The 12,658-nt window shown below is 39.9% G+C and overlaps 1 protein-coding gene across 8 annotated transcripts in view; it reads left to right on the top strand.

Annotated features, from left to right (window-relative positions):
• Positions 1–12,658, top strand: part of FRY (FRY microtubule binding protein) — a 540,327-nt gene that overhangs the window by 222,645 nt on the left and 305,024 nt on the right. The window contains exon 1 of one of the 8 annotated variants that reach the window (XM_053920706.2): positions 2,818–5,597. The exons of the other annotated variants lie outside the window; for them this stretch is intronic. Within the exon in view, the coding sequence (XP_053776681.1) occupies positions 5,537–5,597 (61 nt within the window). The 5' untranslated portion in view covers positions 2,818–5,536. Of the gene's footprint in view, positions 1–2,817; positions 5,598–12,658 lie in introns of those variants that run through there. 8 annotated transcript variants of the gene reach the window in all.

Genomic DNA, 12,658 nt, shown 5'->3' with positions numbered 1-12,658 from the left:
TGATACTGTACATAGAGAACCCCAAAGATTCCACCAAGAAACTACTAGAACTGATAAATGAATTCAATGAAATAGCAGGATACAAAAAAGAAATTTCTAAAAGAAAAATCTATACATAGAAATGTAAAAGCACCACTATTTTGAGGTCTATAATGATTGATTTTCTGTCAAGTTAAATTTTGCCTTTACTCGTGCAGTCTAAGGGCAGGGAGAAAGCACAGTGCTCTTTTCCTCTTGATTTGCTGCATCCAATTTGTTGAGGGTCTAAAAACTAAAAAAATAAGCTTGATTGAATTATAAGGAGGGGCCCCTCCAAAATGGAATTTATTTATTAAAAATTGTGTATTTACTCTTACATGTTTAAACTTCGGTCACCTTCAAAGTACTCTACATTTGATGCAATACACCTACATTTTTTCCACTGCTCATAACAGTTTTTGAACTCATCAATTTTGATGCCTTTTAGTTCTTCTGCCATTTTTTGTTTCATCTCTTCCACATCAGCAAAATATTTCCCTTTGAGGATGTTTTTCATCCCAGGAAACAAACAGACAAAAAAGTTGCTCGGGGTTAGATTGGGTGAGTAAGGGAGGGTGGGGCATGGAGGTCATGCTGGTTTTGGTCAAAAACTGCTGAACACTCAGTGCGTTGTGAGCAGGTGCGCTTGTAAATCAGCCATCGTGAAATGGGCAAACACGTTGCGAGAATCTTCAAAAACAATTCATTGAGGCTGAACACAACCTCTCACAACAATGCCAACTGGTACACTGATATAGATGGGTTCCTAGAACACTCACTCACCTAGGGTGGAAGCCTGTACTACAAGGGGCCTGCCGTCCAGAAGATAATTCCAGTTGTGGGGGGCGAGAGTCGCCCCTTGTATACATAAAAAAATGTTAGACTTGGAGTGAGAGTCTATGTCTAAAAAACATGGATTTTGTGGCATCTATTAGGGACAAAGAAAAGGAACCTGAGAGGCCGATTTATGGTAAGAAACAAATTAAGGACAGCATAAGTGAGCCCCAAGGCTTTCAAATTTACTTCCTGATTCTTTTTTATCTTTTGAGTTGTAGGCGTGGAGTTACCAGCTTGATAGCTCTGTTCATGGTGGTAACTATTTTTAACTCCTCTGCAGTCTCCTGTCTGGGGAGATAATACTCAATTATCACTGATGATTAAATATCCCCAGAGGCCATCAGTACTTTCCAAACCTGGCTGCGCATCGGAATCACTTAAGAAATCTGTACAGAAATGGCAGATTCTAGCCTCCTCAGATGTTCAGATTTTGTAGGTCTTATTGAGGTCCTGGCATCTGTACTTTTATAGAGCTCCCCAGCTTTGGGTAAACTTTGGGCTTTTCTCAGGCCCCTTCCACCAAAATAAGTGAATTAAACTCAAGAAACAAGATTGATGTTTTGCAAAACAACATAATTAAAAGACTGTAGGCTAGGAAAAAGATCCAGTTAGGGATTGTACTACAGTTGTCAAAAGGGGGTTGTTCAATGACAATCATCAGAGAAAACTTTTTGGAGACAAAGTATTGAGAGTGTTTCTAACATATGTAAGTGCTTTCCCTTCTCATTAACATCGGATCCCTTCTGTTACCCTCTCTAAGACTGGGCTTAAGTGTACCTAGTAATTTATAAGAGAATGGCTAATATTGGAGGTTTAAAGTGAGCTTCTGAAAGTTCAGACAGTCTGTACTCATAAGCATCTCACACCTGTTGGTAGAAACCTGCCTTAACCTTGGCTTGGTCCCAGAGGCACCCTGTGCCAAACAAAATGGTATTTTCCTAGAGGCCTTCCTAGTAAACATCTACAGGTCCATTGCATTTCTTCCCTGCATGTGTCTTCAGGTAAGGACATGCTTGGCAAATGTCACTGCAGCTAGAGGCCTGTGTGATAGCCCTTACTTCCAGGCACATTGTCTTTTATGGGTTCTCTGCCTTTGTCTCCACAGGGAAGAGGCAAGACTGAAGGGGGTGTTAAATCTCTGAAAGATTTGTTAATAAAAGTGAATGAATATCTTCTGTACTATGTTAAGTCACAGAAAAATAATAAAAAGGTAACTGCCATATTTCTGTGATAATATTTTAACACTCGTGTTTACTCCATTTCTAGAAAGAGTAACATTCATGTGACTATGCAAATAAATGTAACCATATCATTACTGAACTATTTCATTAAATGTACCACAAACTGGTTCTAAAACCTCAATGAGGAATGTTGGACTGTTAATACCAATGATGAAAAAAGAAGAAGAATCATCAGCTTAAGTTTCTTGTCACTCTAAGGTTTTAAATGATATAGGTCATGTTACAATATGATCATTTTAAATGCTGATATTTTTTCAAGCTGGGGAAAAATGTCTTGAGTTTGTATCTAAAGGATATTTTCTGCTTTTCATAACATAATTGAGTGAGTTGACTATACATTAAGGAAGGTCAGTAAAATCTAGAGGCTACATTTAGTGAGTGGTTACATGACTAATCTTCATCCTAATAATGCAGATATCATTCGGCCAATAGCCTAGGAACAGTCTTTCCTGAGGCAGCGATGTAAACTAAATGTACTCAAAAACTTTCTTGCAAATTCTAAGTCCATCATGTTTGGACTTTTATTTGCCCTTAAAAATATTTGCAAGTCATCCTACCAGGCCACCCAGAAGCAAAAAGGAAATTTTAATGAAATTTTAACTAAATTAATTGTTAAAAATATGAAAAAGCATCAACGTTAAAGTCATTATTCAATTAATATTGGAGAGTTATTGTGGAACTCAATTAAACATGCTAACCATCCAGTTTATTTTATTTATTAAATCAAGATTACATTGATATAGTTTAAAATGCATGACATTTATCTAGCATCATCAGGGAACAAATGACCTCCGAGTAGATTTCTCCCGACCATGAAGCTTCCCCCTGAAGTGTCCGATCACTGCAATTTAACAATTTCACAGAGAAGTCTTTCTAAATTGCACTTCACTGTTCACAGCATGTGTCTGTGGTATAAGAGGCTATAATGACTTATGAATTCAGACCATCAGCAAATATATTAATTATTAATGATTCCATAATGTATGGGTATCATTGGGGCTCTTGAAGTGTTACGGCTCTCTCTTTTTATACCTGAATATCCTTAGGCTGCTATCCTTCATAAGTTGTATGTCTGCTTTTTGTCGTTGTTTTCAACCATCAGCTGACAACATTCACTTATTCACCATCAGTATGCCTGAATTTAGGGGCCTTTTCCCACCTATCTGTTGCTTTTAGTCTAACATAAACTGAGGGGAAATCAGGATTGTTAGAATGATGTCTGCCTTAGAAGGGATAGACATGGGTGAAGTAAGGTGAGGACTCAGTAACAAAGACTGAGCTTTAATAGGTGGACTCCATGGCATGTTTTTTGATTAGAAAGACACCTTCTGTTATTCATTAATTCAACTTTTCCTAAGCCCTGGGGATCATCAAAGGTGAGCACAGTGAGGTTCATTTCCTCAGGATGCTCCCCACACCAGTGAGGGCCAGGCTGCCACACGAGGACAGCAGAGCTGGGAGGGCATCGGAGGAGCCTGCAGGCTCTGAAATTCAGATGAGTTCTGGATGTGTGAAATGTCTGCATAAAGAAGTGGGTAACTTGGGGGCTTTTCTTAAATGTATACTAAGACAAGTACTTTGCGGTAACCATTGTTTAGAAGTCCCAGTTCATATTAAGGGAAGTACTCGATAAAAATTATAAATGTAGTGACTCTGGAGTCTGACAAAGCAGTATTTGAATGACTTTGGGCGATCCTGTTTTTATTCCTCGTCATCCACTCGGAAATGGATATGGCAATGCCTACCTTACAAGGCTGCCGTGAGGGCTGAATGAAACAACACAGGAAAAGTCCCAAGCAGGGTGCCCCGACCAACGTCCATGCCCACCAGTGTTAGTTCGCTTTCCTACTTTTTCTTTCTTGCACTTCCCTAAAATGTTATTTGGTAGCTGGCATCTGTAAAGAGTGAAAAAATACAATGACAAACTCTTGTGAAATGTTTTTATGAGGCTGTTTTAAGTAATGTCCTTTTAAAGGGAGGATAGTCACATCATTGAAAGTTCGTCTAATAATAGCACTAGAGACTTGAAGCTGACAGAGAGCAAATTTTCAGTCGAGTTTCGATTCCAATTTTGATGTAGAAGGAGAATCAAAAAAGAAGCCTTATTGCTCAAAATGCAGATAACTCGGCAGGCACACTGTTGTAATTACTTTGACCACTTTTGGTAAAACAAACAAAACAGCACACCTGCCCCTCAGTCAACCCTTTGACAAAGGTGTCATAAGCCCTGAACGTGTGAGACACAGTGGTACCGTGGGGTAGCTTTGCTGGCACTTAGCTAGCCCGAATCACTTTAAGTTCTCATTTTGTCCATTTGGACACTTTTCTCCTTCCTTTAAAATGTTAGTTCACCAGTTAATTTTCCAGATCATGTTGTTTTGTATTTCCAACCTACATTGCTAAAGAGAACCCCCAACCACCCTGAGTGAATCAAGAATAGAAAGCTGCTTGGCCTCTGCTCTTCACAGCTGCATTAGTGAAGAAATCTACTTTCATCGATCCTCGTAAAATCCTCTGTCAGAGGCAATGCCCATTGAAAGGAGAATTAGTCACACTTGTAGGTTGCTTTTAGATAGCTCTGCGTCTTCCTTCTCAATCTCCTCACTAGCCTAACCTTGTTTTCTTTTGAAAGTGGAACATGTAACATTTGCCAAAGTCGTCTCCTTTTTGGTCTTATCAATTAAGTTTTTAACAAGTCAGTTTAGGTTGTGCCTTTTAAAATAGTGTAACTGTAGACTTCAATGCAATCACATCCCTTTACTAGTACTGTATGTCAGCAGATGTTCAGCATCTGATTTTCCATAAGGGTGTAGGTTTCTCACTGACTCTTGGCTTTAGGTTGGGGGACTCTCGGCTGCTGGCTCGGTCTGCAAGAATTGAAACTATTTCAAGCTTTTTGTAGTATTCAAGAACTCCTCGTCCCCAGAGCAGTGTTTTATCTCCCAGCCTGTAATATCTGCTCTTCTACTTCGGGGGTCACAAAAGCACGGCAGCCAGGGATTAGATCTGAGGGATGCACGTGTGTGCCCAGTATTCATGGACTGTGTGTGACAAACTGTGTGGGTCCGGCTCAGGCCAGGAGGTCTTGGAGCAGCTTCACTCATCTGTCAGCATCGCATGTTCTTGTGGATAAATATAGACACACGGGCACTCTGCGTGTTGTAGGTCAGTGTCTTACTGTGCAGCTAAAAATTGTCCCATCGGTGTGAACAGTCCGCCCTGGACGGAAGGCCCATTTTAGTTTGTCTTCTACTGTAGGTCTTCAGCACCTGACTAAAAATACACCTTGGGCCCAAAATAAAAGAGCCCTATCTTGTGGCCGAGACACTCCTGGTAGCAGGCAGCAGCAGGATCATGGAGCCTGTCATTATGTTTTTTGGGCTGGGGCACATCGTCTGTGAAACAGTTCCAGACTGTTAGTTTGGGTGCCTTTCAGGCTCATGGAGATTACAGCGGCGTGTTGGAGACGGTCCTGTGTGATCAGCTTCATCAAAGGGCTGGGTAGGTATGTGAGACAGTGTGCATGTGTGTGCAAGTGTAGGGGGTAAGTAGTTGTTAAATGCTGAGTGTAGGAGGGATTCTTTCAAAGGTTTTGATGGATGAGGTGGGGGGAGCTATTACTTATAATGTTGCTGTACAGAGGCAGGAGGAATACCCTGTAGTCTTCTGTTTGAGATTGCAGTATTTTAGGGATAAGATTTGGTATTTTTTGTACATGAGTTTATGGAACTACAAGCCATGATGTAATGGAATCTTCTGGGCACTGAAGTTTTACTGAAAGATTCAGCAAGACTGTCTGTTCTGTAAAACTGCTAATCAGTAAAAATAGCTATTTTGTGTTTGGAAAATAGTTAATAACATCACATTCAATATTATAGCAGAGGGAGGATTTATGCTTGATTTCTTCTAATGAGTAATGTAAATATCCTTATTTGTTTTGTTTCAAACATTGAAATTGGCTGAAAAGTTTTTCCTTCTCTTCTGCCTTAGCCTTCTCCAACACTTAAAAAATAAAATGTTTTTCTTTTTTGTTTATGAATTTAAAAACAGCATACCATATTTCAACCAACATTAAATGGATCCAAATTGCATTTTGCTGCATCTTGTTCACCTGAGGAATAGCCTGGTTATTAAGTTCTAGCATAACCCTGTAGGCAATATTGTATCCAGGCTCCAAAAATTAATGCGAGGAAATGTCCATGGCATGGGGTTCATTACATATACCTTAGATATTGACTGTTTAACTTTCTACTTAATGAAGGTAGGAAAAGTTCATTTGTAAATGGTAAAGCACAACACCTTACTGTAATAGAGGAGAAACATTTTGTTAATTGATGATTTGGGAGACTGAATTCATTGTTAATTATTCTATTCAGTGGTCTCTAATGAAACTATTAGATATTTACATATAATACTATTCTGTTTTTCTAGGAATAAAATCTCTGTCGATCATTAATTTACCTCTTAGTTTGTGGTTTATAAAGTAGAGTATGTGTTAGGGAGCATTTTTTTCTCTCAAGAGATTCTTTTTCATGTGTAACAAGCATACAAGTTGAATGATAAAACTTATGGTTTCATACATTATGAAAAATGCTGCATTATAATAGGACCTATGTAAGATGCTTCATATTTTTGTTGTTTGATATCTCTTGGAAATGAAACTCTCACTGTGCTTCGACTGAAGAGAACGCTCCCATGGTCTGGTAAGGGCCTTGACTCCTTTTTCACTCATTGCCTTTCTTCCTCACAATATGTAAACTTACCTTTTATAAGAGATCAGGAACAACTAATATGTTTCTGTGAATTGGTAGAGTTATCATTGTTATAAGTTATAAACATACGGTAGTCATGTATCAAGAAAATTTGACATAGTCATTGTACAGTTCTGTAAGTATTTAAGTATTTATTTTTTAATATATTTTATTGATTATGCTATTACAGTTTTCCCATTTCCCCCCTTCAGTCCACTCCATCCTGCACATCCCCTCCCTCCCACATTCCCCCCCCCATAGTTCATGTCCATGGGTCATACTTATAAGTTCTTTGGCTTCTACATTTCCTATACTATTCTTACCCTCCCCCTGTCTATTTTCCACCTATCATTTATGCTACTTATTCTCTGTACCTTTCCCCCCCTCTCCCATTCCCACTCCCCTGTTGGTAACCCTCCATGTGATCTCCATTTCTGTGGCTCTGTTTCTGTTCTAGTTGTTTACTTAGTTTTCTTTTGTTTTGGTTTTAGGTGTGGTTGTTAATAACTATGAGTTTGCTGTCATTTTTACTGTTCATATTTTTTTATCTTCTTTTTCTTACATAAATCCCCTTAACATTTCATATAAGAAGGTCTTGGTGATGATGAACTCCTTGAACTTGACCTTACTTGAGAAGCGCTTTATCTGCCCTTCCATTCTAAATGAAAGCTTTGCTGGATAGAGCAATCTTGGATGTAGGCCCTTGCCTTTCATGACTTGGAATACTTCTTGCCAGCCCCTTCTTGCCTGTAAGGTCTCTTTTGAAAAATCAGCTGACAGTCTTATGGGAACTCCTTTGTAGGTAAGTGTTTCCTTTTCTCTTGCTGCTTCTAAGATTCTCTCCTTCTGCTTAATCTTGGGTAATGTAATTATGATGTGCCTTGGTGTGTTCCTCCTTGGGTCCAGTTTCTTTGGGACTCTCTGAGCTTCCTGGACTTCCTGGAAGTCCATTTCCTTTGCCAGATTAGGGAAGTTCTCCTTATTTGTTCAAATAAGTTTACAATTTTTTGTTCTTCCTCTTCTCCTTCTGGCACCCCTATAATTCAGATGTTGGAATGTTTCAAGATGTCCTAAGGTTCTTAGGAGGAGGTTCCTAAGCCTCTCCTCATTTTTTTGAATTCTTGTTTCTTCATTCTTTTCTGGTTGGATGTTTCTTTCTTCCTTCTGGTCCACACCATTGATTTGAGTTCCAGTTTCCTTCCCATCGCTATTGGTTCCCTGTACATTTTCCTTTGTTTCTCTTAGCATAACCTTCATTTTTTCATCTAATTTGTGACCAAACTCAACCAATTCTATGAGCTTCCTGATTACCAGTGTTTTGAACTGTGCATCTGATAGGTTGGCTATCTCTTCGTTGCTTAGTTGTATTTTTTCTGGAGCTTTGATCTGTTCTTTCATTTGGGCCTGTTTTTTTTTTTGTCTTGGTGCACCTGTTATGTAAAGGGGCAGAGCCTTAGGTGTTCACCAGGGTAGGGTAACACTCGTCGCTGCTCTGTGACGCTGTATGTGGGGGTCTGATAGGGAGCAATAGCACTTGCTCTACTCTGCTGGTTTTCAGTCACTCCCTCCACTACCCACAATCATCTGGGCCCTTCTGGTGCTGCTTCCTGAGTGGGTGGGCCTGTGCACACTCTAGGCCCCTGTGGGTCTCTCCAATGAACTCTCCTGTGAGGCTGGGAGTTTCTCCCGCTGCGACCTCAACCCCCACAGGTGTTTTCAGTCAGAGGTTTGAGGCTTTATTTTCTCGCGCTGGAACTCTGGGTTGCACGGTCTATCACCAGGTCTACCAGGTGCTGCCTCCCTGGCCAGCTGCAGCTTTGCCCGCCCTGCTCCACAATCCACCATCTTGCTTGGTCCACCAGCCTCCACCTTGCCGGGAATCCTCTCCACCCTGCTGCCCATCTCCACCCCTCCTACCCATCCGGATGAATGTTTCTTCTTTATCTCCTTGGTTGTCGGACTTGCATGCAGTTTGATTTTTCTCTCAGTTCTGTTTGTTTTTTGTTTTTAAATTGTTGTTGTCCTTCTTTTCGTTGTGTGAGGAGGCACAGTGTGTCTACCTATGCCTCCATCTTGGTGGAAGAGTATTTAAGAATTTAATAAAACTTAAAATATTTTCTATTATGTGAGCTGGCATCTAAATAAATAAGCACATATGAACCAGGAATTTCATAAATATTTTGATGTTGACAATAAAGCTAATCAGACTATAAAGGGTTTTTACTTATTCAGTTAATTTATTAATAAATATTTATAGAGCTTCTACTGTATACACTGCACTGGAAGTCCTTCCCTCTCTATAGATGCTGGAAATCTATCTTGTGTGATATATATGATATTTATACTATACATATGTATATTACACACATATGTGTATGTATATATATATTTTGCAATAAAATACAGTTTGTCATATGCATTGTACCTGTGTGTATGCATATCACTTTGTGATATAATGTACATTACATTAACAAAGACACATGTAGGGTTAGACTCTCCTTCAAGTTTCCCCCCTCCTCATATTATCTCCAAGGGGATACTGGAGGGGAACAGCTAAAACTTTATTTGACCTTTATTTATCAAAATAGAGCAGCTTCTGACACTGCTCTCTGGTGGCAGTCCCCACACAAACAGCCTGCACTGTTATCACTGTGTCTTTAGGTTGGGTCCTTGTGTAATGTGCCCACTAGACAGTTGCAAAAACTCCTCTTCAAACCTGTTCTCTTGCCCTGATGTCTGGCTTAAAAGTGGTTCTAATAAAATAGGTCAGGAACCTGAGTTTGCGGTTGGGGTAGGCCTGAGCCCAAGGCCTGGATAAAACCTGCACATGATGGCTGTTCCCACAGCCTTCATATCCGTGCAGACCACAGCCCACAGCCGGGAACGTACTTTGCAGGGTGACCCAGAGCAAACACACATCCACATCTGCACACACAGGGACTGCAAACAAGTTCTGGGAAAGGGCGCGTGTCCTCACTGCAGGGGCGTCACTCTGCTGCTGGGTCTACCGTGGCTTCTCATTCCATTTCATGGCAGTCACACTGATCAGCATCCCCTAAGTGGTTTCGTGGTCAAGCAACGGCTTACAACCTGCACTTTGACAAATGGCTGTAAAGATTTCATGAGCCAGACACTCTCAATACACCATTAGTTAAGTTCTCTACTGAAGTAATGTGCTGTCATCCATGATATAATATTCTACTCCTGGGCATGTTGGTGCTTTATTTGTCAGTGTCCTGCTTGGTTGCCGAAATAGCTCTCTCAATAGATTCGATGTCAGTCTTGAGTTGAATGTAGGCTTTCTAAGCTAGAGACAATTCACAACTTCATATGTCTTAATGCTTCCTTACTCCTTAACGCAGCAAGTATTTATCGAGTACTGGGTATTAAGATAGAAAGTCGGGGTGCAAGAGGGACAAAACAAATTTCTTGCCCTTGTCAACTTAATTGTAGCAGAATAGACAAACAGAGAACATGTTATTATTACATCAAGGGGCAGCTAGCATTCTGTAGGAGGGTAAGCTGGGTAAAAGAATAGAAGCTATAGCAGAGGGAAGTGCCAAGCTGTGGTTGCCCAAGGAGCTGCTAATGAAACCAGAAGGAAGTGAGAGAGTGAGCCACTATGAAGTGACCTTTTCCCCACCAATATAATTCCCACAATCCCATTCTCTTCCTCCTTGATGCCTTCTCTAACCATGTCTATCATCAATCGTTTCTAGGTCTTGGCTTCACTGTAGCCAGTCCTGCCCTGACCCCACAATCACAGATATGTCTCCATGTGTCTCTTTTGCAGCAGCTTTCATAGCACTTCCTGTTTTGTCATTATATTTCTGGGTGTGTTTGTTACGTAATACCTGTCTCCCCTGTGTAATATGGGCTGTGTGAGGACTGGGGGGCATGCTGTTTTGTCCCCAGGCAGTTAGCACAGTGCTTGAAGTAGAGTGGACCTTCAGTAAAAATTTGATGACTGAATAAATGAATCAACGAATGGTGTTCTAAATCCAATTGCTCTTTCATTGGCTCTTCAACACGACACTCCATTGTGGTATCTAGGACTGAATACACTAAATCCTAAAAATCTTTCATATTGTCTTTTGAAATTTATCTTTGTATTCTCCGCAGAACTTGGCAGAGGACCTTATGTACACTGCAGCCTCAATGAAAATTTGTTATTTAGTGAATTGGTTGACCAATCTCACTCATAGTCTTTTGAGACAAAATTATTTCTGAAAGGACCGAAACTGTATTATAACACAAGTATGACAAAGGGTGCCTATTTAAGTGACATCCACCTGCTTCTGTGGTTGCTGTGCATTGTAGGTGTAAATGTGCCAAGATCAGCACCATCTAGTTCAACACATTTAGCAAATGTGGGAGCATGCAGTTGGGCTTGAAGTCTTAGAGGACATTCAAACCTATGTGATCAACCCTGGATTACAGATGGTATTCAATTTCTTTTATATAATAACATATTGTTTTTGTAATTGAAGTTCTGTGATAGCATTCCTTCATTATTGCCATCATGAGACATAGGAAACATTTTGCAAATCAGCCTTATCTTTTTAAGATGATGTTTTATTATGAATTTTTAAACAAGCACAAAAGGAGAAAGCATAGTACAGTGTACAATATAGTGCCATTACTCAGATTCAGCATTATAAAGATTTAGTCATTTACTTCATTTGTACCATTTTTTCTCTTTAAGTATTTTGAATCAAATATAGACATAATTTCATTGGACTCCATATAATCAGGATGCATTCTAGAAACCACAGATACTCTCTTACCTACCCACAATGCTGTTACACTTAACAAAATTGACCATAATTTTTGGTATCACCTAATATCCAGTGAATATTCACATTGCTTTGATTGTCTTTTTTTAAAATGTCTTTTACTAGTTGGTTTGTTCAAATAAAGATTTAAACCAGGTCCATATGCTACATTTGGTAGCTCTGTCTCCTGTGCCTCCTTTCATCATTCTACCCATATTTATCTCCCCCACTGACTTGTAGAAATTGATGCTGTTTTCTTGCAGAATTGACCTGATTCTGGATTATTTCTTTTGCTTCCTTATGGTGACATTTAACTTGTTCTTCTATCCCCATCGTTGCTTGTAAATGGTTGATAGCTCTAATGTTTTGGACACTTGATGAACATGGACATCTCTGCCACACTGCCAGGCTCATTTCTGTCCTCACCTGGGAGATGAAGAGCCACTCTGCCTTCCCAGGAATCCACAGCCAGTAGTTTCAGTGCTGTCCCACAAGGCCCCTGACCAACATCCTGCCACAGGTCGGGAGTTCTGAGAAAGCTTCTAGAGTCGGTATTTTGAAAAAGCTTCTTAAACACCTTAATCATTACATCTCACCAGGAAACATCTCACATGTTTCCCTTATTGGGAACAGATGGTGTGACGGGATCAGATCCGTCATGTAAGACAGGATCTTCCTTTTTGTTCTGATAGGCCCCATCCAGGTTCCTGCCTTTTATTATTTTTCCCATGGTAGGTGCAGTAGTCTTTAGTTTATATTGTCCCTCAAACAGCCTATTTTTTTAGCCCTTCCTACAGGACAATATCAGAGCAACATTTCTTTTTAGAGACCTGCTAACTCCCAGTTGTCCTCCAAATGAAGCCCAAACACATTGACTGGCCATTCGACACTTTAACTCTAATGATAAAAATTAAAACCTACCATTTTATAGGACTTAAGACTTTGTTTTTCATACATACTTATTCAATTATTTTACTCACATGAAGACTGTATGGTGGAATCAGATAGGTTCGGCTCAACAAATATGAAGAGCAAT

This window comes from Desmodus rotundus, chromosome 3 (genome assembly GCF_022682495.2).
Source record: "Desmodus rotundus isolate HL8 chromosome 3, HLdesRot8A.1, whole genome shotgun sequence".
Classification (NCBI taxonomy): Eukaryota; Metazoa; Chordata; class Mammalia; order Chiroptera; family Phyllostomidae; genus Desmodus; species Desmodus rotundus.
Note: the sequence above shows the minus strand (reverse complement) of the source record. Positions and strands in the feature narration are given on the sequence as shown.